This window comes from Echinops telfairi, unplaced genomic scaffold, assembly GCF_000313985.2.
Source record: "Echinops telfairi isolate 266 unplaced genomic scaffold, ASM31398v2 ScPeMD7_3533;HRSCAF=4204_0, whole genome shotgun sequence".
NCBI classification, from domain to species: Eukaryota; Metazoa; Chordata; class Mammalia; order Afrosoricida; family Tenrecidae; genus Echinops; species Echinops telfairi.
In genome coordinates this window covers 10504449-10525301 of record NW_022107431.1, presented here as the reverse complement: position 1 = coordinate 10525301, position 20853 = coordinate 10504449, and the positions used below count along the sequence as shown (strand labels likewise).

Below are 20853 nucleotides of genomic sequence, written 5' to 3'. Positions count from 1 at the left end.
GGAGGCGTGTCTGCCCGCGATGTGTACCCAGTGTGGAGGCCGCAGTGCTGCCGTCAGCTGCCTGTGTGACGGGGCACGTATGCACGCAGGGTGTCCTGAGAGAGTCGAATCTCCATCTCCTCTCGTGAGAGTGCTTCTCTGGCCCAGTGAGCACTAGCAGTCGTAAACCTGGAGCCGGTCCCTACCTGGTAGAAAGGCTCGTCTCTAGCCCCCATGCTTACCCCTCGCCAGTTACGGTGTACCTCCCCCCCAAAAAAAAGTGAAACCTAATTTTGAAAAGTTTGCAGCGTTAGGCTCCTTCGACAGTATAAAGCAAGCTTCCCATGAACCATTCTGAAACTCCTTTTCCAGAATAAAACTCCCACGTGGGTTTGATTGGACTGGGCTGCACCTGCGTGTAGAGAACCACCCTCGCCAGAAGCTGCAGCTGCCAGACAGGCAGCCTGGCTGAGGTGCGGCCACCCTCGAGGGCACAGCCCGGCTGCTCTCCCACTTGCTCTTTGCCGTCTCCTCTCTCTAAACGGCCCTTTGTCCGACGGCTCTGCTGTTTTCACGGCACGAGAGAGCTGGGGTTGCGACGGATCTCCGTGATCTGCTCTTCTCTGTCTTCCATCAGACGCCAAGTCCAATGGTGGTCGTCAGAGTTGACCGGAGAAACAAATTCATAGACACTCGTTTGTGTAGAAGAAAGAGCTTTATACACAAGAGCAATTGAATTTGGAGAAAAGAGCCCAGCCCAGTCCAGATTGTCCGGAAGTCCAGTATGAGCCCATATGTCTGCTACCAATCTATAAATACCTCTTCAGACTCACGAAACACATGGATTGACGCTGAGTGCAGGAAGACCACAGGCCAGTGGGTGGAAAGTCTTGTGGATCCAGTGGTAGTAGAAGCATCTCAGCGCTGGCAGGGGTCTCCACGTGGCTTGTCAGCAGGAATGTCTCGCAGGGAGTCAAGCAGAGAGTGTTTGTGTCCTGTCTCCAGCGAGCTATTTCTCTCCCTAGTGCTTCCACATGAGGTCACCACGCATCCACCTGATGGACAGGCTAAACTCCACCCCTTCACTCTTAAGTCTCAAGTAGACACCAGATGATGTAACTACCACCCAACTAAAACAGGGAGTCGTAGAAGTAAAGTGTCCTGTCTTCACAAGCAGCACGCCTCACCAGTGGGCTCACAGGGCCCATGGGAGTGTCTGAGGGCAGCGGACTGTTGGTCCTGTTGTCAAAGCAGGCTTTCCACAGCACCGTGAGGCTGGCCCTGCCCTGCTTCCACATGGACCCCCAAGAAGACATAGTTATTCTCACAGAAGTGAGGGGATCAACCCCCCGGCCACTCGCTCAATACAGCAGGATCTTGTTTATTGCATTCTTTTTTTTTTCTCTTCACAGTGGCAAAAATGTCTGTAACAAAACATTTTGCTTTTCAACATTTTTCTGGGTTCAGTTCGATGACATTAATGACATGCATTGTGTTGCACAACCTTCACCCTCACCGTGTCTAAATCACACCATCACCCGCAACACCGGTGGGTGCCCTGAAAGCAGGGCTCCCCACGCCCCACCCGCTCCCGGCACGCAATGCACAAATGCTGAAAAGTTCACTGTCAGCAAAATCTGTGTTCTCTTGAAGTCAGTTTCCCCCCAGAGAACAGCATTATATCTAATTCCTCACAGGCATGTACGAAGCCGCTAAACTAAGAGTCCTAAGAAAATTCTAGAGTTTCTCTGAGTCTCGGAAGCCACCCAGCCCTGTGACTATCTCGTAAGAGCAGCTGGGTCTTCCAGTTTGGGTTTGACGGGTAAGTGGGTGACGAAAACGGTCGAGTGTGAGACTCCTACCCGAAAGGCTGGTGTTCAGAACGGCCCGAGAGCCACGGGCCTGGTGGTCTGCTTCCACAGATGCCCTTGAGAAGCCCATGGAACGGCATCCTGGGCCCACGGGCCCCCAGGAGTCTGTCTGCTAAGCCATTCTCCTCCGCCGTCCAGATGGAGCCCACATCCAAGAAGACAAGACTAAAGCCTCCTGCTGTAACCCTGCTGTCTGTCCATGCACAGACAGAACCTTCCCCGTGGGCACAGCCACTCAGGCCACGCCCACTTCCCTCCGCTCTATCCCAGCTCCTAGCCTCCCTGCAGGGCAGAGTAGCACTGCTCCCCCCGGGCTTCCAGCTGTAAATCTCTCTTTCTGTGGATGAGCAGCCGGTGGACTCCCCCTGCTGACCTTGCAGTTAGCGCCCCAGTGTGTAAATACCCCACCAGGGCCCCTCCATGGACACGCGTGGCCAATTCAGTTGTCGGAAGGCCTTTGCTCGGAAGACCACCCAATAAGGACAGGTGGCCGGGCTGGCGGGTGGACCCAATGGCACCTGGTTTTATTTGTTTCAGTCTCGATCTAAAATGAAATGCGGTGCACCTCAGGGAGCTGTGACTACACACACACACACACACACACACACACACACACACACACAGCCCTAGCCCCAGGTCACTCGCTCAGTCAGGAGTGTTCCCACGGCTCCCAGCCTTGGGGTATGGTCTGCTTCTATAGGGCCCTGGGAGGATCTCAGTACCATGAACCAAGCAGACCCGGACCCCTGGGTACCTGGGCAGTGGGGTGAACAAGCCTGGTGGGGGAGGGCCGTTCCGTTAGTAACTCTCTGATCAAAAGCGCATCTCTGATGGCACGTGACTGTCTGGATTTCTATGGTGAGCTGCCGGGTGATGCCACAGAGCCTGTCCCGGATCCAGCCAGAGCCACCTCTGTGGAAGAGAAAGGGGATCAGGTGGTCACCAAGCTGCCTGGGGGCTAACCTCTAGCCTTGGGAGCCCAGGGACCTGCCAGCTACTAGCCTTCAGACCCAGGCACCAGGTCCCTGCAGGTAAAACCTGCCTCCCAGCAAGAGACGGCGGGTGGCCGTCTGAAGCCTGCAAATGAGCTTCCCACTGTTGGCTTTGCAGCCAGTCTGTAGCTTCAGGCACAAGGTGGGGATATCCCAGCAAGGACCAGTGCGTGGGATTTTCCCTGCGAGGAAAGCAGTGATCTGTCTGCTGTAAAAGAGCATCTTATTAACACCCCTGCCTGGTAGCCAGCCTCCAGGGAGCAGGGCCCATGGGTTGGGTCACTGGCAGGGTGGGATTGAGGGAGCAGTAATCTCCGCCAGTAGGGATATTGCTGCCCACCCCCCTAAGTTGGAAAGGACACCCCTTTATTCTTTTTTGGCCACCTGCTTCCAACGCGGCTTGCCAGAGCTGTGCCCTCACCAAGCCTGTAAGCATGAGTCAGTGTGGTTTTCAGAAGGCCTTTGCCGGTCATCTCCCAGGCCTCTCTGAGGATGGCCCTAACTCACGCTGGGCCCTGGGGTGTAGGACTCAGCTTGGTGGGCCTCCATTCCCCTGTCTCGTCTCACAGAAGGACTTACGTCTAGCTGACGCTCTCTAGGTAGGGATGAGGTCCTGCCAGCGACTGCTCCCTCCTACTCACTCTGACCTGTGCCACCTTGTTTTACTCCAACATACGATTCAAATCATGGGAACGGTGTGACAGTGCGGAATGCTATTCCTTACAAGCCCAAACCAAGCCCCCTAGGACAAGGTCGAGCTGCCCCTGAGGGCTTCAGATACGAGAGCTTCACAGGTCCTGGAAGCCCCGTCTTTCTTCCAGGGAGCAACACGGGGACTTCCTTATGCTACCTGAGTCTTCTATAGTAAACCCACCAAGGGCAGGGCTTTTTGTCTTGTCCATTTAATAGGCTGTTGTAGGCACGTAGTTGTTTAACTCATTAACCAATGATACTCGTCAAACACTTTCTATGGGTTAAGAGTTAAGTTACTAACTGCAAGGTCAGCAGTTTGAACCCACTGGCCGCTCTACAGAGAAAAACCAGACTGCCTGCTCCCATAAAGAGAGACCGTCTTGGAAGCCCACAGAGACCCTGGTCACTGGGAGTTGTCCGCTCCACAGCAGGCAGGTGAAACGAATGGTAAAATACAAACCCTCAGAAGGTGTTTTCCAGGGGTTTTTTTTCCTCCTTACCGAGGGAGGTGAGCTTCATTTAAAAATTTCCACATTTCCACTTAAGATTTGAAGACGAATCCCCCCCATTCACAGCTCTGTTTCTCTGTGTAACTCTACTGGAAGCTCAATCTTAGAACTCTGATGGTGACACGGGAGAACATTCTTCTCCAGATTCAAGTCTCTCCTGACAACGCCCCAAGTATGGAAGACGAAGCCTCGCCACCCTTGCCTTGCAGGAGCGCTCTGGCCGGACGTCTTCAAGATAGACTTGGCTGCCCTTCCGGCGCCCACGGTGCTCTCTGTGTGCTTCGTCAGCACGATCTTCTAACGTCTTTCTTAATCGGTGTCCTACTTTCCCATGCATATGAGGCGATCGAAAAGACCGTGGCTTGGTGTACCGGGCCCTGATCAGAAAAAGCGGAGACTGTACTTCGGTGCAGCGTTTCAGCCCTGGAAACCACCCGCCACCCCCACCCCCAGGGAAGTTCGTCCTACCCTGCCCTGTAGCACAGCTGCGAGTCGGAATCCATTGATGGCAGGAGGTGGGGTGCCCGTGGTAGAGCATCTTCTCAGGACCAATACCCAGAAGAGCAGGCTCTGCCCCATCCAAAGGTAGACAATGTTTGGGTCACACATGAACTGCACCAGCACATCAGTTTCGTTAAAAGGGGGAAAAGAAAATGCCTTTGCTCACTTTGACTACACAAAGTGTTGCAAGTAACTACCATCACTACATCTTTATCTGCAGCGCACATACTGGGATTCTTACTAATAATGCTTTGTTTCAATTATTTTCTGTTGGATAGTGGTGGATTGCTAACCTCTAGGTTGTTGGTTCAAACCCACCAGCCTCTCTGCAGGAGAGCGCTGAGGCCAGCTGCCCCAGTAGAAGATTCGCAGCATCGTCGGAAACCCAAGTAGGGAGGCTATGAGCCAGATGGACTCTGCGGCAGTGGGTTATTGGGGTTTGTTTGTTTTTCCGGTAGCAGACACACACGTCCTTTTGATAACCTGCTGCCCTCTGTCCCCTCTTTTCTTGCTCGCCAGCTAACTCAGGATCTTTGCAAGGCCCGCAGACCCCGCAGTCCACTGGCAGTAACTCCATGGCAGAGGTTCCAGGTGACTTGAAGCCACCAACGCCGGCCTCCACCCCCCACGGACAGATGACCCCAATGCAGGGTGGGAGGTAGGCTAGCCCTCAGGGCCACAAGGTGTTGGGGGGGGGGGAGACGGAGGGACTCCCTAGGGCAGCAGTTCTCAACCTGTGGGTCTCGACCCCTTTGGGAGTCGAATGACCCTTTCACAGGGGTCGCCCGGTTTCAAAAGAGTAGCAAAATTACAGTGATGAATTAGCTACAAAAATAATTTTATGGTTGGGGGATCATGGGGGACTGTATTAAGGGATGGCGGCATGAGGAAGGCTGCGAACCACGGCCCTAGTGCCTTGAGCCCTTGATGGGTCGGTGTTTTGTGTTACAAAGTCAGGCTGAGGGGGCTCCTGCCACCCCACTGAGCTCGCTCTCTCCGTGATGTACCTGCAGAAGCGGCACGATCAGCGTGCACGACCCCTTCTCGGATGCCAGTGACTCATCATTCTCCAAACGGAACTCCATGACCCCGAATGCCCCGTACCAGCAGGGCATGAGCATGCCGGACATGATGGGCAGGATGCCTTACGAGCCTAACAAGGACCCCTTTGGTGGAATGAGAAAAGGTACTCCCCTGGGTCCCCACCCCAGGCTCTCCCCTCTGCCAGCTCCCTCAGCGCACGCACACACACAGCCCCCGGCCTTGGGGAGATTACGTGGCATCTCTGTGCCTCTGTTTTCTCGTGTAGAAACCGGGGTGGTGCCAGGGCAGGGTGTGTGAGGAGTGAGTCCACACACGTGACACGTCACAGGAGGGAGGCTGGTGGGCAGGGTGAGCCCAGCGCAAAAGCCGAGTCTACAGCACCGCCAGATAGAGCCCCTCCCTCGCGCAGTTGGCCAGAGTCTCCTGGGGGAGAAACGGAAGCAAATGAAGCCACCTGTCCATCATGAGTGCTGCGGGTGCAGGAGAAAGGGAACAGGTGGCAGTGGGGTGGGGGGGGCTCTGAGGAGGGAGCCGTTTGCCACGGAGACCTGAGTGGGGGGGTGGGGGCAGGTGTGGGAGAGCCCGTGCTGAGTGTGCTGGAATCTGAAGAGCAGGGAGAGGGACCAGGTGGGGCCCCCGGGGCCTTCCGACCTCTGAGCATGTTGATACGTTTGGGGTTGACCCGAGGTGAGAGGTGCTCGGCAGGGACTTGGCCTGACTCGTCTTGCAAAAGGAGAAGTGGCCCTCTCTAGGGACGGTATGGTTGGGGGTCAGCGTGGGCTTGAGTGGCCTCGGCGAGGAGGTTCCCATGTGTGTGATGGAAGCAGAAGCAACAGGCCTTGCTCTGGGTGGGTTCCAGTGTAGTGGGAGACAGGCACAGTGAGCCAGGGGCGAGGATGTCCTGAGAGCCAGGTAGATGCTGGGAAAGGAACGGGCAGCAGGGAAACCAGGAGCAGACCGGAGTGTGGAGGGGTGGAGTCATCCATGGCGTGTACGTCTGGGCAAGCCCAGAGTGGATGTAGCTCTCACGTCGCAGGGCTGGGCCTCACTGGAGGTGGTGTCCCCAGCACTGGGATGGGGAGGGAGGGAGGGCCTCTGAGCAAGGCCGGGAGGTTCTCACCCGCGTGGGAGGCGTGCCCCAGGCGGTCGGTGCCGCACTGCCTGGGACCTGCAAGCTCCAAGAGGCATCGGGTTTTCCACCCTCGGACGCTCAGTGCAGCCGGTCCCGCAAATCTAAGACTTGATGGGAATATTACTGAAAAGCAATAGTTAAAAAATAGCGAATGGTATTTGTATGGAAGTACTCCTTCTGGGATCGCTTAAATAGCAATGCTTCTATGGTACGCAGCTACTGGGGGCAGGTGAATGTATTGGTATTTTGTCCAGATGGAGAGAAGCAGAACTGACAGCCCCATTTCCACCAGGTAATGGACCGATGGAAAGCAGGTGGATAAGCTCAAACATTTAAATACCTCACCCCTCAGAACGCATGATGACGGGGCATTTTAATATTCACCATGAAGATTGGGAGGGGAAAAAAAGCGTTAAGCCTCTAATTTTTCAGTGTTATTTTCATTGTTAGTACAGCAAACCATCTTTTCATAGGTTGATTGGCATTTTTTAATTTCTTCTATCAACGCTTATCTTTCTTTCCACTGTCCTTCCCAAGTTTGTCAGTATCCTGAAAGACTTGTGTTATTGTTGTTGTGTGCCATCGAAGCCGTTCCAACCTGTAGCAAGCCATCAGGGTCCCCATCGTGCAGCTCCTTCTCAGGGTTTCCTGTGGATCAGATGCCTGCTTTGCGTTCAGTGAGCCCAGACGAGCTGGATTGTGTCCAGCCACCATTCCTGAATGTTTGCTTCAGAGTCCTTAGAGCATCAGAAGGAGGGGCGCACAGCACAGAATGTCAGATTCTAGGGAACCCAAACTTTGGAGGCCATGTGGAGCTACTGCAGCTGAAGCACCTCCACAACGGTTGCCCCGAGATCCTCTGTGAACGTTAAACCAGCGGTTCTCAACCTGGGGTCGCAGCCCCTTTGGAGGTCGAACGCCCCTTTCACAGTTGCTGACATATTTCCGATGGTCTTAGGAACGGAGACACCACTCCTCTATCCATCTCCAGGCAGGTCTGCTCACATGCAGATACACCCACACACGAGTACCCGGCATGAAGACTGTTACCCATGCTACAGCATGCTTCAAGACAACATTTTATTTCTTTGTCATTAGAAATAGTGTTTCACAATATGTAATTCCATATTGTTTTTGTGCTTGCGTAAACACTAAGCTCTAATTATGTTCAATTTGTAACAATAAAAATACATCCTGCAAAAATCTATATGGACAGTAACCATATTATTAATTACCTATGGCCTGGCAGGAGAAATTTGAGGGAAATAGAGAATTAATAATTAGAACAAGAAACAGAAATGTTCTGAAATTGACTGTGGTGATGACTGTTCATATGACTGAACTCAAACTATCTGATAGATGAATTATATGCCAACAAATCATTTTTTAAAAGATTAAAATAAGAAAAAGAAAATACATCCTGCAGATCAGATATTTACATTATGATTCATAACACTAGCAAAATTAGTTATGAAGTAGCAACGAAAATAATTTTATGGTTGGGGGCCACCACAACATAAGGAACTGTATGAAAGGGTGGTGACATTAGGAAGGTTGAGAACCACGCATGAAACCAACACTGTGCCCTGAAGCCTTTCGGCTAAGCCACAGGCAAGTTTCATTAGCAAGAATGAGCCTGCTTTGAGCATCGACCTTTGAAGACCCATCGTATGGAGCCCTGGTGGCAACAGGGAGTTAGGTATCAGACTGCTGACCACAAGGTCAGGGATTCCCATACGCTCTGGGCAAAAGGTGAGGCTGGCTGCTCCGGTAAAGATTCACAGCCTTGGAAACAAGCCCAAAGGGGCAGTTACTAGTATATTCTGTTCTGTAGGGTGGCTGTGATTCAAACCCATTGGATGGAAAGTGCGTTTGGCCAGCTTGAAGGGCAAAGGGTGTGTGTGAATGAGGGAGGAACCATTCCGAAAAAGAGGGTCAGGGGGTTGCCTGACTTGATGCACCACTGCAGGGTGCAGGCAGACCTTGTGTAATTGGTCTGATTCTCACTAACAACAACAACAAGCAAACAAAAAGGCTAGTCGCCTGGCCAAGCCCCAAAGTCATTGTATGAGGGGACCTCACATGGAGATGTGTGCGTCTTTGGGTGTGCACCAAAGTTCGGTCAACGTCACAGGTGCCCTCACGCCCTGTCCCCTCCACAGCCGTGTGTAAGAAGCAAGGTCCCTGGCCTCAGAGAGAATGTTTATGAGTCATTTGGGTATTTTGCAAGCAGGCTGAGAGGTGAAACATTTTCAGCATCTAATTAATCCAGCGTGGATTTGCTTCATCGTTAGTGCAGTCACCCAACTTTCCATGTGTTGATCGACACATTGTCTCTCTTCTCTGGGTGTTTCTGTGTCTGCCTGTCTCAATCCATTGTCCTTTTATTTTTTTAATTGATTTTTAAGAACTGTTGTGTGTTAGGGACCCAGGCTGTTTAATTAGGCCCCTTATTCTGCCTGCCTGTCTTCACCTCCATAAGATAGACCTGGTCAGCACAGCCGGCCCTGCGTCAGGCTGAGGAAGCAGAGGAGGGGACAGGTGTGGGAGGACATCGAAAACTCCCCAGGGTCGGCTCTGCGGCCGGCTCTTCCCCGCCACCCTCCCCGACCTTACCAGCTCTCAGAACGGTCCTCAACTTGTGCATGTGTGCCAGAGATGGTGGTGGTGGTGTGTCTCAATTCACACTGACGTGAAAGGCTTTAATTTGCCCACAGGCTCATTTCTGGGCATGACCCAGTTCCGTGGGGCTCCGAGCTGACCCGCATTCGCATTTCTGACCTAATTGGCTTTCCCCCGGGCCTGAAATAGGTGCACCGTCCCATCCTGAGCTATTCTTACTCCCTGTGAACTTTCTCCACTCTAGTTTTGGAACGAGGTGGCGGGAGGGTGGAGGGTTACTGTTCTTCCTCCTTCCTGTGAGGGCAGGGACTGGCATGATAGGCAGTAGTTTGTTTCTTCTGCACAAGCACCCATGACACTGGTGCCACGGACCTCCTGTTAGCCAAGGAGTGCAACTCGGCCCCACGTCGGTCGTGTACACGGCGCGTTCCTGCCTATCAGCTCCGTGTGAACTCGGCAGCTTCAAACAGCAGTGGTTCATTCTTGCGCAGTTCCGGTGGCCGGTGTGGGTGGGCTCTGCTCAGAGCCTCCCAACCTTGGACTCAAGGAGCTGCCTGGGGTTACAGTTCTCATCCAGGGCCCAGGATCCTCTTCCAAGCTCATTCCGGTGGTTGACACGTTTCAGTTCCTGTTTGCTTGCTGCCCGTCATCTGGGGCCGCTTTCAGCAACTCGAGGCGGCTGGCCCTTCCTGGAGGAAGGAAGCTCCCTCCACACAGGGTGGAAGCAGGAGACTGGCTCCGCCCTACCGTCTTTATCCTCCAGACCCAGGTTCAAGATACACACGTGCTTGAGTCAAGCTCGTGGGTCTGATACTCAGCTGGAGACTTCTAACTGACTCGCGTAACTACCAGGGCTGATGAACCTACCTCGGTGGGAAAATTGTGGCTGCCGATGACTCCCAGGGTAGGTGGGAAATAGGGCCAGCCACTGGCTCAAGTCTAAAGGACCCGAGGCCAGAGGACAAAGCAGATGCAGAATCCAGACCCAGAGAAAGCAAGCAAGCTTTGCCACAGTGTCCACTTATATTAGAAGCAAGCCACTCCCCTGAGGAAACTTCCTTTCAATTGACTGGAACTGCGTCGCATCCCACCCTAATCTTTCTTACAGCTGATTGGCTGCTCCTAGCAGATCCCAGTATGGAGATGATGGCATATGTCAGCACACATCAGGGGGGATTATGAGGTGTGAACTGCCAAGCCACTGAGGATCCTGCCCCCGCCCAAACCAGGAAACCAAGCTCGCTGCCATACAGTTGATTCTGACTCATAGCTCCCCCCACGGGACGGGGTAGAACTGCCACCAGGGCTCCATCTGGCCCGGCCAGGTTCACACAAAGCCTTAACCATCACACCATCCTAGCCACATGTCCTGCCCACACTCAAGGGAGGGCCTCATCCCAGACAGACTGCATTTTGGTGGAAGGTTTGTGGCCGTCTTACGCCAAGCAAGTCCGCTGGCCCCGTGTTTCCAACAGTGTGTTCTCACTGGGTCACGTGTTGGTCATTCCCACACACAGCCCCGCCATCTTTCTCATGCCGTGTACCGCCCACTAAAGAGGCACTAGTGTCGTGTGAACACAGCTGTCGGATAGGCACCGAGAAACAAACCCACGGGGGGGCTCGCTCTTCCCCTGCCTGTGATGATCCGCAGCCCCACCTGCAAACTCCCTGAGCGCCACCTGTGTGCTGAGGGAGGTAAGGGATACCCCAGAAATCACAGGGCCTTCGTAGGCTCTGCCCACTGCCCGGCCTGTCCTGAGCCCAGGACGCGTGCTCCCTCTTGAGTAGCTAGCGTTCTCCGCCACAGTAAAGATTTGACACCATTTTATAAAACAACAGACAGAACCAGAAAGGCTCTTTACCTCCTTTGACTTGAAATTGCTTAATATTACTGGGCTTTGTGTGTTTGTTTCCCACCCCCTTCCAAATGCCACAGTGCCTGGAAGCAGCGAGCCCTTCATGACGCAAGGACAGGCGGCCAACAGCAGCATGCAGGACATGTACAACCAGAGTCCTGCGGGAGCCATGTCCAGCCTGGGCATGGGCCAGCGGCAGCAGTTCCCTTACGGGGCCAGTTACGACCGGAGGTGAGTGGGCTTGGGGGTGGGGGTGGGGGCTGGGAATTCTGTGTCCTTCCCACACAGCCCTGAGCCTGTGCCAGCAGGCACTTGGGAGCTGGGGCTGCCGGTGGGCAGCTGGTGCAGCTGTGCTCTATAAGCCCATACCCGCGAAGCCCACGTGAGAGACATCCTCCCTCGGGCCCACGTGCTCCTTGTTCTGGGAACTTCCAAGAACTCTCGGGATGTGCATGGCGACCAGGAGCTCCCGCGGGGTGACCCGGGCCTGGCTCTCACGTGGGCGGGGACACATGGAATGCTCCTCCCGGGGGTGACAAGTTGCCAAGAAGGCTGCAGCTCTGGCTGGGTCCCTGGGAAGTCAGTGTGTCCTGCAGCAGGCCCCTCGGGACCCTGCTTCCTGTAACGCAGACCCTGATTCTTCCTGCAGGCACCCTTCCCCTTTATCCAGGGGGTCGGGGCAATGCTTAGAAGCAAAGCCTTTTATCTAATATTGTGGGTTGGTGGGTTTGTTTGATTGTTTTAAGGAAAATAAAGCCGGGAGCACAGGAGAAGCCTCTGGATGGCCATGCGTGGCAGGCCCGGCACGGGGTTGTGTTTGGTGCTGAGGCTGCCTCAGCCAGCGTCGTGCAGGGGGTGCTCAATCCAGCCCCTCCCTGCTGGCTCAGAGGGAGGGAATCGTTAAGAACGAAGGTTCATTGGTTTAATACGAAAGGGAACCAAACGTGAAAACTCACTGCTATGCCAAACAAGGTGACTTTCCAGCAGTTTCCCTGAATCCCTGTCTTGAAAACGTGTAACCCCTACACACTCAAGGCAAGGTGCTACCCCCTAAGAGGAGCCCTGGTGGCACCTGGTGGTGGAGCGGCGGCGGCGGTTCAAACCCACTAGCCTCACCACAGGAGGAGAGTGAGGCTGCCTGCTCCCTCCCCTCAATCTTTCATCTCAGAACCATGGGGACAGCTCCTCTCTGTCCGACCGAGTCACCATGAGTGGGAAGTGGTGTCACCACAGCGGGTCTGGTGGCATTTCCTATGACCCGGAGCTCCAGGTGGTGCCCACCATTACCGTGCTCAACTGCTAATCAAAACCTCGGCTACACGAGCCTACCCAGGGCACCTCGGAAGAAAATGCCGGCAGTCTGCTTCTAACATTCAGCCCCTGAAAACCCTGCCCGGCACAGACAGTTCTTAGGCTGTCTGTCTGTCTGTCTGTCTGTCTGTTTGTCTCTCATGCTCCTTGAGCCATAGTCAGTTAGCTGGCAGTGACCAGACCTGTGTCCCTCCTACTTAGCCAGTATGCACAGGTGCTCAGTGGCTTTGGTGCCAGGTGCACTGAGAGGGCTGTTTGGAGGGTGCAGTCGGAGGCGGGGCCGGAGTGCTGGGATGTGTGAGCCTTAGCGTCCCGTGCGCTGGCCCGCCCCGCCCGGTTGAGTGGTCCGATGCTTCTCCTGTAAACGCGGAGGGCCGGGATGGGCCCTTGCCTCAAAGGCAGAGGCTCTGACGCGTAGTTGCAGGTTGACTGCCTGCTCGACCGGTCTGCCCCAGCTCCCATGAAGCAGCAGCGCAAACCCTGGGCCTGGCCGCGTGCCTTCGGATGGGCGTTCCCGGGGGCTGGAATGAGCATGCCTGCCGCTCAGAGCATCTCACTTGGGAGCGGTGTGTGGTGGGGGAGGCAGAGTCGGCTTGGCGTGTGGGGCTCCCAGAAATGGGCAGCTTGTCTCTGCCGACCCGGAGCTTGACATCACGTATGTTTATTCTGAATGCCTCATTCTAGGCATGAACCATACGGGCAGCAGTACCCGGGCCAAGGCCCTCCCTCAGGACAACCCCCATATGGAGGCCACCAGCCTGGCCTGTATCCGCAGCAACCGGTGAGTCAGTCAGGGTATTGGAGGCCTTGGTCAGATTCGTCCAAGTGGGGAGGTGGTGCAAGAGCCCCACAAAGACGGCGCAGCGCCCATGGGGCATTCGGGGTCAGTGTGCTTCGTGCCAAAGAAGGTTCTTAGGATTCAGAAGTCAGCCAGTGGAATGTCGCTCACGAGCTCAGCCTCCTGAAACACGTGTCGTGTCGCCGATTGCCTGGCAATCGATGCCTTCGTCTCTGTGGGCAGTCACGAGCCCCAGCTAGGGCAAGCTTAACCCTGCGTCTTGACGGGCGGGCTGCCCGGGTCGCACCTGTCTGGAAGAAGACATGTAGGAAAAGCAACGTAAAATGCACTAGGCTGCTAGCTAAAGTTACCTGGCTTTTTTTTTAAAACGATAAAACCTCCATGGTGGCATAGTTAGACCTTGACTGAAACGCGGGTACGTGTGGGACGGCTCACCTAAAAGGACAGAGGTCCCTGGGAGAAACGGGCTGCCGATGTGCTTCTTGAAGACCCTGTGGGGCGCAGCTCAACCCCGACATGCACGCACGCAGTCGCCGTGCGTCAGAGCTGACGCCATGGCTCCCGGTGTGCGGTGGTTTTGTATGTGATTGCTTTGTCCCCGACTAACGAGGCCAAATGTATTTTCCGTTCCCACTGGGAGAGCAGGGTCTGAGCGTGGCTTTCGGGCACCGAGGACCTGCTCATTTCTAAACAGCTTTCCCAGGGCCCTCTGGCAAGTGGGTTCTTTGTTGTTGTTGTTTTTTGTGTTTTAACCGAAAGGCAGGCTAAAAACATTTCATTTCACTGGAGGGCTAATTTAACTGACTTGAAATGACGTTTCTGTAACGCGACAGGACAGGCATTAAACCGGGGGCAGCCCGCCTCCCTGAGCGCTGTCTTCCCCAGAAGCTGGAGCCAGGCCGGAGCGAGTCTGACTTTGACCAGCTGGACTTGGGGAGGGGGTCCCCCTAGAACACTGTGTGTCAGGGATACTGCCCAGTCTGAGGAGCCCGGGCTTGGTCTCCTGAGGCTTGGTCCCTTCCCCTCGCTGATGCCACCCCTCAAGCCACACACCGTGGCTGTCCCAGCTCCGGCAGCCTTGGGCAGGGCCAAGGGGGCGGGAGGATGCCGTGTTCCCGGGGCACCCACCTCGGAGGCCCTCCTGCCCTGTAACTCATGGGTCCCTCGTTTCCCGGAGGGCCTCCCCGAGGTGTATAATGGTGAGTGATGGGTCTCTCTGGGTTTCAGAACTACAAGCGCCACATGGACGGCATGTATGGGCCGCCAGCCAAGCGCCACGAGGGCGACGTGTACAGCATGCAGTACGGCGGCCAGCAGCAGGAGCTGTACGGCCAGTACGGAGGCTCCTACTCGGGCCCGGACCGCAGGCCCCTGCAGGGCCAGTACCCGTACCCCTACAACCGGGAGCGGCTGCAGGCGCCCGGGCAGATGCAGCCGCACGGGCTCCCGCCGCAGATGCTGGGTGGGCCCCTGCAGGCCGCCTCCAGCGAGGGTCCCCAGCAGCCCGTGTGGGCGGCGCGCAACGATATGCCTTATCCCTACCAGGCCCGGCAGGGCCCCGGCGGCCCAGCCCAGGCGCCCCCCTACCCCGGCGTGAGCCGCACCGAGGAGATGCTGGTGCCCGACCAGCGGATCAATCACGAGAGCCAGTGGCCTTCCCACGTCAGCCAGCGTCAGCCTTACATGCCGTCGTCCGCCTCCATGCAGCCCCTCACGCGGCCCCCGCAGTCCTCCTACCAGACACCACCATCACTGCCAAACCACAGCTCCAGGGCGCCCAGCCCCGCGTCCTTCCAGCGCGCCCTGGAGAACCGCATGTCGCCCAGCAAGTCCCCCTTCCTGCCCTCCATGAAGATGCAGAAGGCCATGCCCTCGGGGCCCTCCTCGCAGGTGGCCGGCCCAGCGCCCCAGCCACCCCCCATCCGGAGGGAGCTCACCTTTCCTGCCGGCTCCGTGGAAGCCTCGCAGCCCGTCTTGAAACAGAGGCGGAAGATTACCTCAAAAGACATTGGTAAGTAAGCTGGCCCTGCGCCCCGCTCCACCAAGGGGATCGGGGTGAGGCGCCCCCTTTTCATCTGGCGTTGATGTTGGGTACCAGCGAGTTGTCTGACCCGCAGCGACCCCACGCACAGAGAAGAAAACCCTGCCCGCCCCTGCGCCATCCTCAACAACCGTGCCCATGCCCGGGCCCAGAGTGGCGGCCTCAGTGTCAGTCCACCTCCTTCAGGGCCTTCCTTATCAGCTGCCCCTCCAGAGGTCTGGAGAGCTCGCTGCCCTGAGCGGCTTCCTACTCAGAGCCCCCCTTTGGGCGGAGTAGAACTGCCCTCTGTGGGTTTCTGAGTCTGTCAGAGCCGAAAGCCTCTTTTTCCCACAGAGCGGCTGGTGGTCTCAAACTGCTGACCTTATCACTCCACCGCCAGAGCTCCTTAGGTTAGAGGTCGCTCCCATTCATCTCCCTGGAATCCACTAGTGTGAATGAAGACCCTTTTCGCCTTCACTGGCCCGTCTCTGTGTGGATGTTAGGTGGGTGACAGACCTCTCTGAGCGCTGTGGGTGGGGTTTAAGGAGCTGTCCTGTCCGACGTGCTGGACAGAGGGAGGACTGGCCTGGGGAAGTGTGGAGCTGGTGAATCCGTACAGCACATTAAGAGTTGGCGCGTGGAACTATTTCAGTCAATGCTAACTAAGGTTGAGTGTCCATCTGTGGAAACGGTGGGGGGGGGCATGTCTGGTCTGTGCCAGGAGGCAGGGGTCAGACATGACTTCAGCCTCCACCCCACAGCATGCAGCTTCTTGGCCGGGTTCTATCATTTACTGCATCGGCCTCAAACAGCCAGTGCTTACGATTAGGGGTGTCTATTAAAGACGTGTTAGAGGTGACCAGTCAGGATCCGTGAACATAAGGATACAGTCCTGGGTCCACAGCAACCCCTCCTGTCAGTAGCCAAGTCCCTCTGGTCCTCAGCCTCTCAGCCCCATGGCCCATGGCCTCTGCTTCTCTGGACCGGGAAGCCCGCCTGTCCAATTCTCTGCCGCATAGTCCCATTGTCTCTGGCCTGCACCTCTGCTGTGCCTCTTGGTTGCCTTATTTGGGCCTCTGGCCTCGGCCTGGGTTCTTTACTCTGTCCTATGGTCTCTGTGCCACAGTCTAGGGCCTCTGGTCCCGGCCACTTCTGACGGAGTTCTGGAGCGTTCTCTTCTGATGGGCTCCACACTTCGCTCTGTGTTTCAGCCTCGGAGACGGCTCTTAGACACAGAGGAGCGGCTCTGAAGGAGGGGTGGGTTTGTCTTTCAGGGACCATACCCCCCAGGAAACCAGGGCCGAGATTTGGCTCCCACCCTCTACTGACCTCAGGACTCAGTCCCGCCTCAATCTTGGTCCGTTACCTTGGCAGAGAATCCCTTCCAAAATGGGATAACAGACAGAGTCCAGAATTATAACACATCACATTAGGAATTATGGCTTTGAGGGCTGTCTTAATTGACTATATTGCATCATCCTACTGGAATGTCCAATACTAATTAAGGGTTTAGGATAGTGGAAGTGCACACAGTCTCCACATTATTTCTGAGGTATTTTTAACACGGTAAAGAGGAGCCCTGTCAATGTAGAGACTACACGTTGGGCTGCTCACCACAAGGTCAGCAGTTCGAACCACCAGCCATTCAGAGAGAAAACAAAGCTTTCTACGCCCATAAAAAGTTAGTCCGAGAAGCCCACAGGGGTAGTTCTACCCCACTATGAGTTGGAATCAACTCAATGGCAGTGAGTTTGGTTTTTGAGTTTCAACAGAGCAAAAAAATGATAGAGGTCAAATGCATAAAGAGAAATGTTTTAAAACTCTCAAAGTCACTTGGTTTAAAATCATTTGCCATGATTAGGAAAGTAAGATACGTTCAGTCACTGGATATAATTAATACCCAAAGTGAGGAGATAGACATGTGGATATGGATGTGTGTGTGCATCTTTAAATAAATAGTATTTAAATGTTTTAAATGACTTAGTGCTTGCTATATCGGTATTTGCCTCCAGCCCAGAGAAATATATGTTCCTAATTTTACAAAGAAAATTGGCTTTTCTGTGACGAATGTAGTACATGCCCGTGTGCAAACCTTTGAACGGTAGAGAGGACTGACGGAAATGTAGAACAACTTGCCCTCAGTCCCAGCCCCCGACCCCTCACCGGCCCCCTTTGGGTGGGCCTCCCTACGGCCATGACGGTCTGACGGCACTGCTGGTGCCCCTGCCCAAGCCCTTGTGACACGTCACACCCACCTGAAGTGCAGGTGCACGATGAGACTGTTCTCCTGGCCCCGCCGTAGGAACACTGGGAAAGCATCTCATCATTTTGCTTTCTGCAAGGTCAGGAGCTGGGGCAGGGCTGGGGCGTAGGAGGTCCAGCCCTTCCACGTCCCACGCTTGAGCTTAGACTGAGGGAGGTCCCGAAAAGCAGGACTTGCCAAGAGGCGGATGGCTCTCACCGCTTGCCGTGGGGCAGGCCCCAGACATGGAGGGGGCTGCGTGGGACCGTCCAGGAGGTACTTGGTTGGAAGTTAAACTTGGCCGAAACTCTGCTTTTGCCACCCCTCCACAGAAAGATGCCACTTTGGGAGGGTCGATTCAGTGACTCGGATCTCTGAGGACCCCACTGCAGAGTCTCTTAAATGGCAACAGAGAAAGAGCCCCAAGATGAGAAAAGCCATTGTATTCACCAGCCCACAGCTGGAAGCACGTGGGGCCCAGGTTTAACCAACAGAGGGACAGATTTAAACAACCAGAGTGCCATAGTTCAGGTCATCCGCCCCACGGAAAACCTAGAGAGGACCCTGCTGAAGTCTCTCGTAAAGCAGCCGCTTAAAAGGCAGTAGTTGACTTCTTCCCACACTCCAAACAAAATGAGAATGTCTTTATCCTCATCACTGATCTGTCCTTGCAAGGCACCGAGCTGATGCTGATTGTGCTCCTGCTTTCAGTAACTCCTGAGGCCTGGCGCGTGATGATGTCCCTCAAATCAGGTCTCCTGGCCGAGAGCACCTGGGCTCTGGACACTATAAATATCCTCCTGTATGATGACAGCACGGTCGCCACCTTCAATCTCTCCCAGGTAAGTCAGCCGGGCCCACCTGAGGACCCAGACTAAGTTAAACCTGACTGACGTAGCCAGCGCGTTCAGCACTTGTCGTCGTAAACCAGCCATCCGTAGACGAGGGCAAGTCAAACAGAAGTGCCGGTCAGGTTCCAGTTCCAATTTGGAAATGATTTGTTCCAAACACAGTGTGTTTCAACGTGTCTTCTGCCATCAGTGGGTGGCTGCAGACAAATTCTCTCAGAAATGTTCTCGCCTCTGGCTCGTGAGGGGGCCTTCCCAGAAACGGTGCGGCCAAGACACAGTGGCTTCCAAGGGGATCCGCTGGGCCAGTTACATTCAAGGCGGAGCGTTAGCTCCGGAACAATGGCAACTGTGTTTTTTAGGACTCAAAGGGGGCCATCTTTGATAGGTTTTCCTGGACACAGACACGGATGGGGGCTCGCTCAGGAGGAAGTCTGTTGTTTTACTTTGTTTGCTTGTGTAAAACCACATTGGAAAGGGGAAAAGCTAGGAAGGATAGCCCAGGCTGTTCTGTGAGTATTTCCTCAGGAATGTACTTGACCCACACCCCCTGAAGGCCTAGCCTTGTCTTTTTTGACTCCTGTATGTTCCCCAAACTCAAAGAACATCCAAAAGGAACATGCCGGGAGACCTCCCAGGATGCCCAAAGTGCCATTTGGACGTGGCGGACATTGAAGCACGCAGAATTCTTCAGGGAAGGGCCAGTGAGCTGGCAGCTCAGTCTTCAGAAGGACAGAGAGCCAGGCGGAGCGTGTGTCAGCCCCGCAAAACCAGCGGTCAACTCACGGCCCAGCTTGTATCTGGGTCTGTGCCCCTACCCCTCTGTGCCTCTCTCCCGATTACCCTGAAGCGGTCGTTGAAAAGCCAAGTGCTTCTTAATGCACTTGAACCCTCTTGTGTTCTGAGCTGGGCTTAGAAGAGCTTTGCACATAATAGCTGAGAGAGAGCCCGCCCGCCCAGAGCAGTTTGCCCTACAGACCTGTCAAGGAAGGGCCGCTGTAAAGCAGATGCGGACAGGGGCCTCGCTCCCGCTTATGAACAGCCTGCCCCTGCACAGCTGAGGGCAGGGGAGCCAGAAAACCTCATTTCCGCGCTCCGGTGGAAATGAGACCAGAATCTTCCATTTTCTCTTCCTTCTCTTTGTTTCCGTCCCCACAGTAGCCCAGAAAGGCCATTTTTCAGTCACTGGGCAGTGTATTTAATAAGGTCATAAACATTGCATGAAGCCCATGTTCGTGGAGAGCTGTGTCTACTCATTCGTTCTCGGCCCTAAACACGGCTGTGGTTGGACTGAGAATGGGGGTTAGGGGTCATGCTGTGCTGTCTCCTCTGATACGAACAGCTGATGCTCCGTGGCTCAGCAGAGCCGTGAGTAACGGAGGCGCAAAGTGGCGCCCTGTGGCACATCCCCATTCATTCATCAGGGACCAGATCGATGCGCTTGTAATTTCCCATGGTTATGAGCTACTAATGGTGCTGGAATGATCGTCCCTAAAAGAGACGTGGCGAACAAAAATGAGGGTACCTAAGGTCCCTGAGACACAAATAATGGTAAAACCCTGGGTAATACCCAGAAACACCCTGGCAAGACTCACTTTGGGGGAAAAGTCTATAAACCTCACCTACCCATCCACCCTTCTAATAACCAGCGTGCTGTCTCATGCGGAGAGGTGGGTAAGAGGCCGCCAACAGCCACACAGAGGGGCTCCCTGGGTTAGCAGCAGACCCACAAACTGCAGGGTGCTAGCCGAGAGTCCAAGCGGACCCTCCCCCCTTGTCCTTCCAGTCTCCTGAGGCCCCATCTTACATTGCCCGCATCTCCTTTCAGGAGGATGTATTTGAGTTGTCCTCCCCAGGGCTGGAGGAGAGGGTACCGAGGGTAAGAAGTGTGCTGTGGGGGGAGGGTTTCAGGGTCGAAGGCAGGGCAGATTGTCGCCAACGGGGGTCTGAGAAAGGAGGGCAGGCCTTCACCTCCCCACCCCCAGTCCTGACTGCTGTCTGTTCTTGCCCCCCTCCTCCTCTCTAGCTGTCGGGGTTCCTTGAGCTTCTGGTGGAGTACTTCAGAAAATGCCTCATCGACATCTTCGGGATTCTCATGGAGTACGAAGTGGGAGACCCCAGCCAAAAAGCCCTGGGGCAGGCGCGCAGAGGGGAGGGCTCGCCCCCCGCCGAGGCGGCAGGGGGAGAGGAGGAGGAGGCCGCCGCCGCGGGGATGGAGGATGAGGAGGAGGACGACGAGGAGGAGGAGGACGAGGACGAGGAGGACGGCGAGAAGGCCGAGGCGGAGGAGGACCGGAGCGGTGCGGCCCTCGCCTCCCCGGATGCCGCCCCCGCGGAGACGCCCAAGCAGGCGAGCAAGTTCGACCGGCTGCCCATCAAGGTGGTCAAGAAGAACCGCCTGTTCGTGGTGGACCGCTCCGACCGGCTGGGCCGC

The 20853-nt window shown here is 55.2% G+C and overlaps 1 protein-coding gene across 1 annotated transcript in view; it reads left to right on the top strand.

Annotated features, from left to right (window-relative positions):
- Positions 1-20853, top strand: part of ARID1B (AT-rich interaction domain 1B) — a 379095-nt gene that overhangs the window by 355311 nt on the left and 2931 nt on the right. The window contains exons 13-19 of the mRNA XM_045294542.1: positions 5065-5203; positions 5559-5731; positions 11280-11430; positions 13195-13291; positions 14537-15320; positions 18283-18413; positions 20446-20843. Of these exons, the coding sequence (XP_045150477.1) occupies positions 5065-5203; positions 5559-5731; positions 11280-11430; positions 13195-13291; positions 14537-15320; positions 18283-18413; positions 20446-20843 (1873 nt within the window). The remainder of the gene's footprint in view (positions 1-5064; positions 5204-5558; positions 5732-11279; positions 11431-13194; positions 13292-14536; positions 15321-18282; positions 18414-20445; positions 20844-20853) is intronic.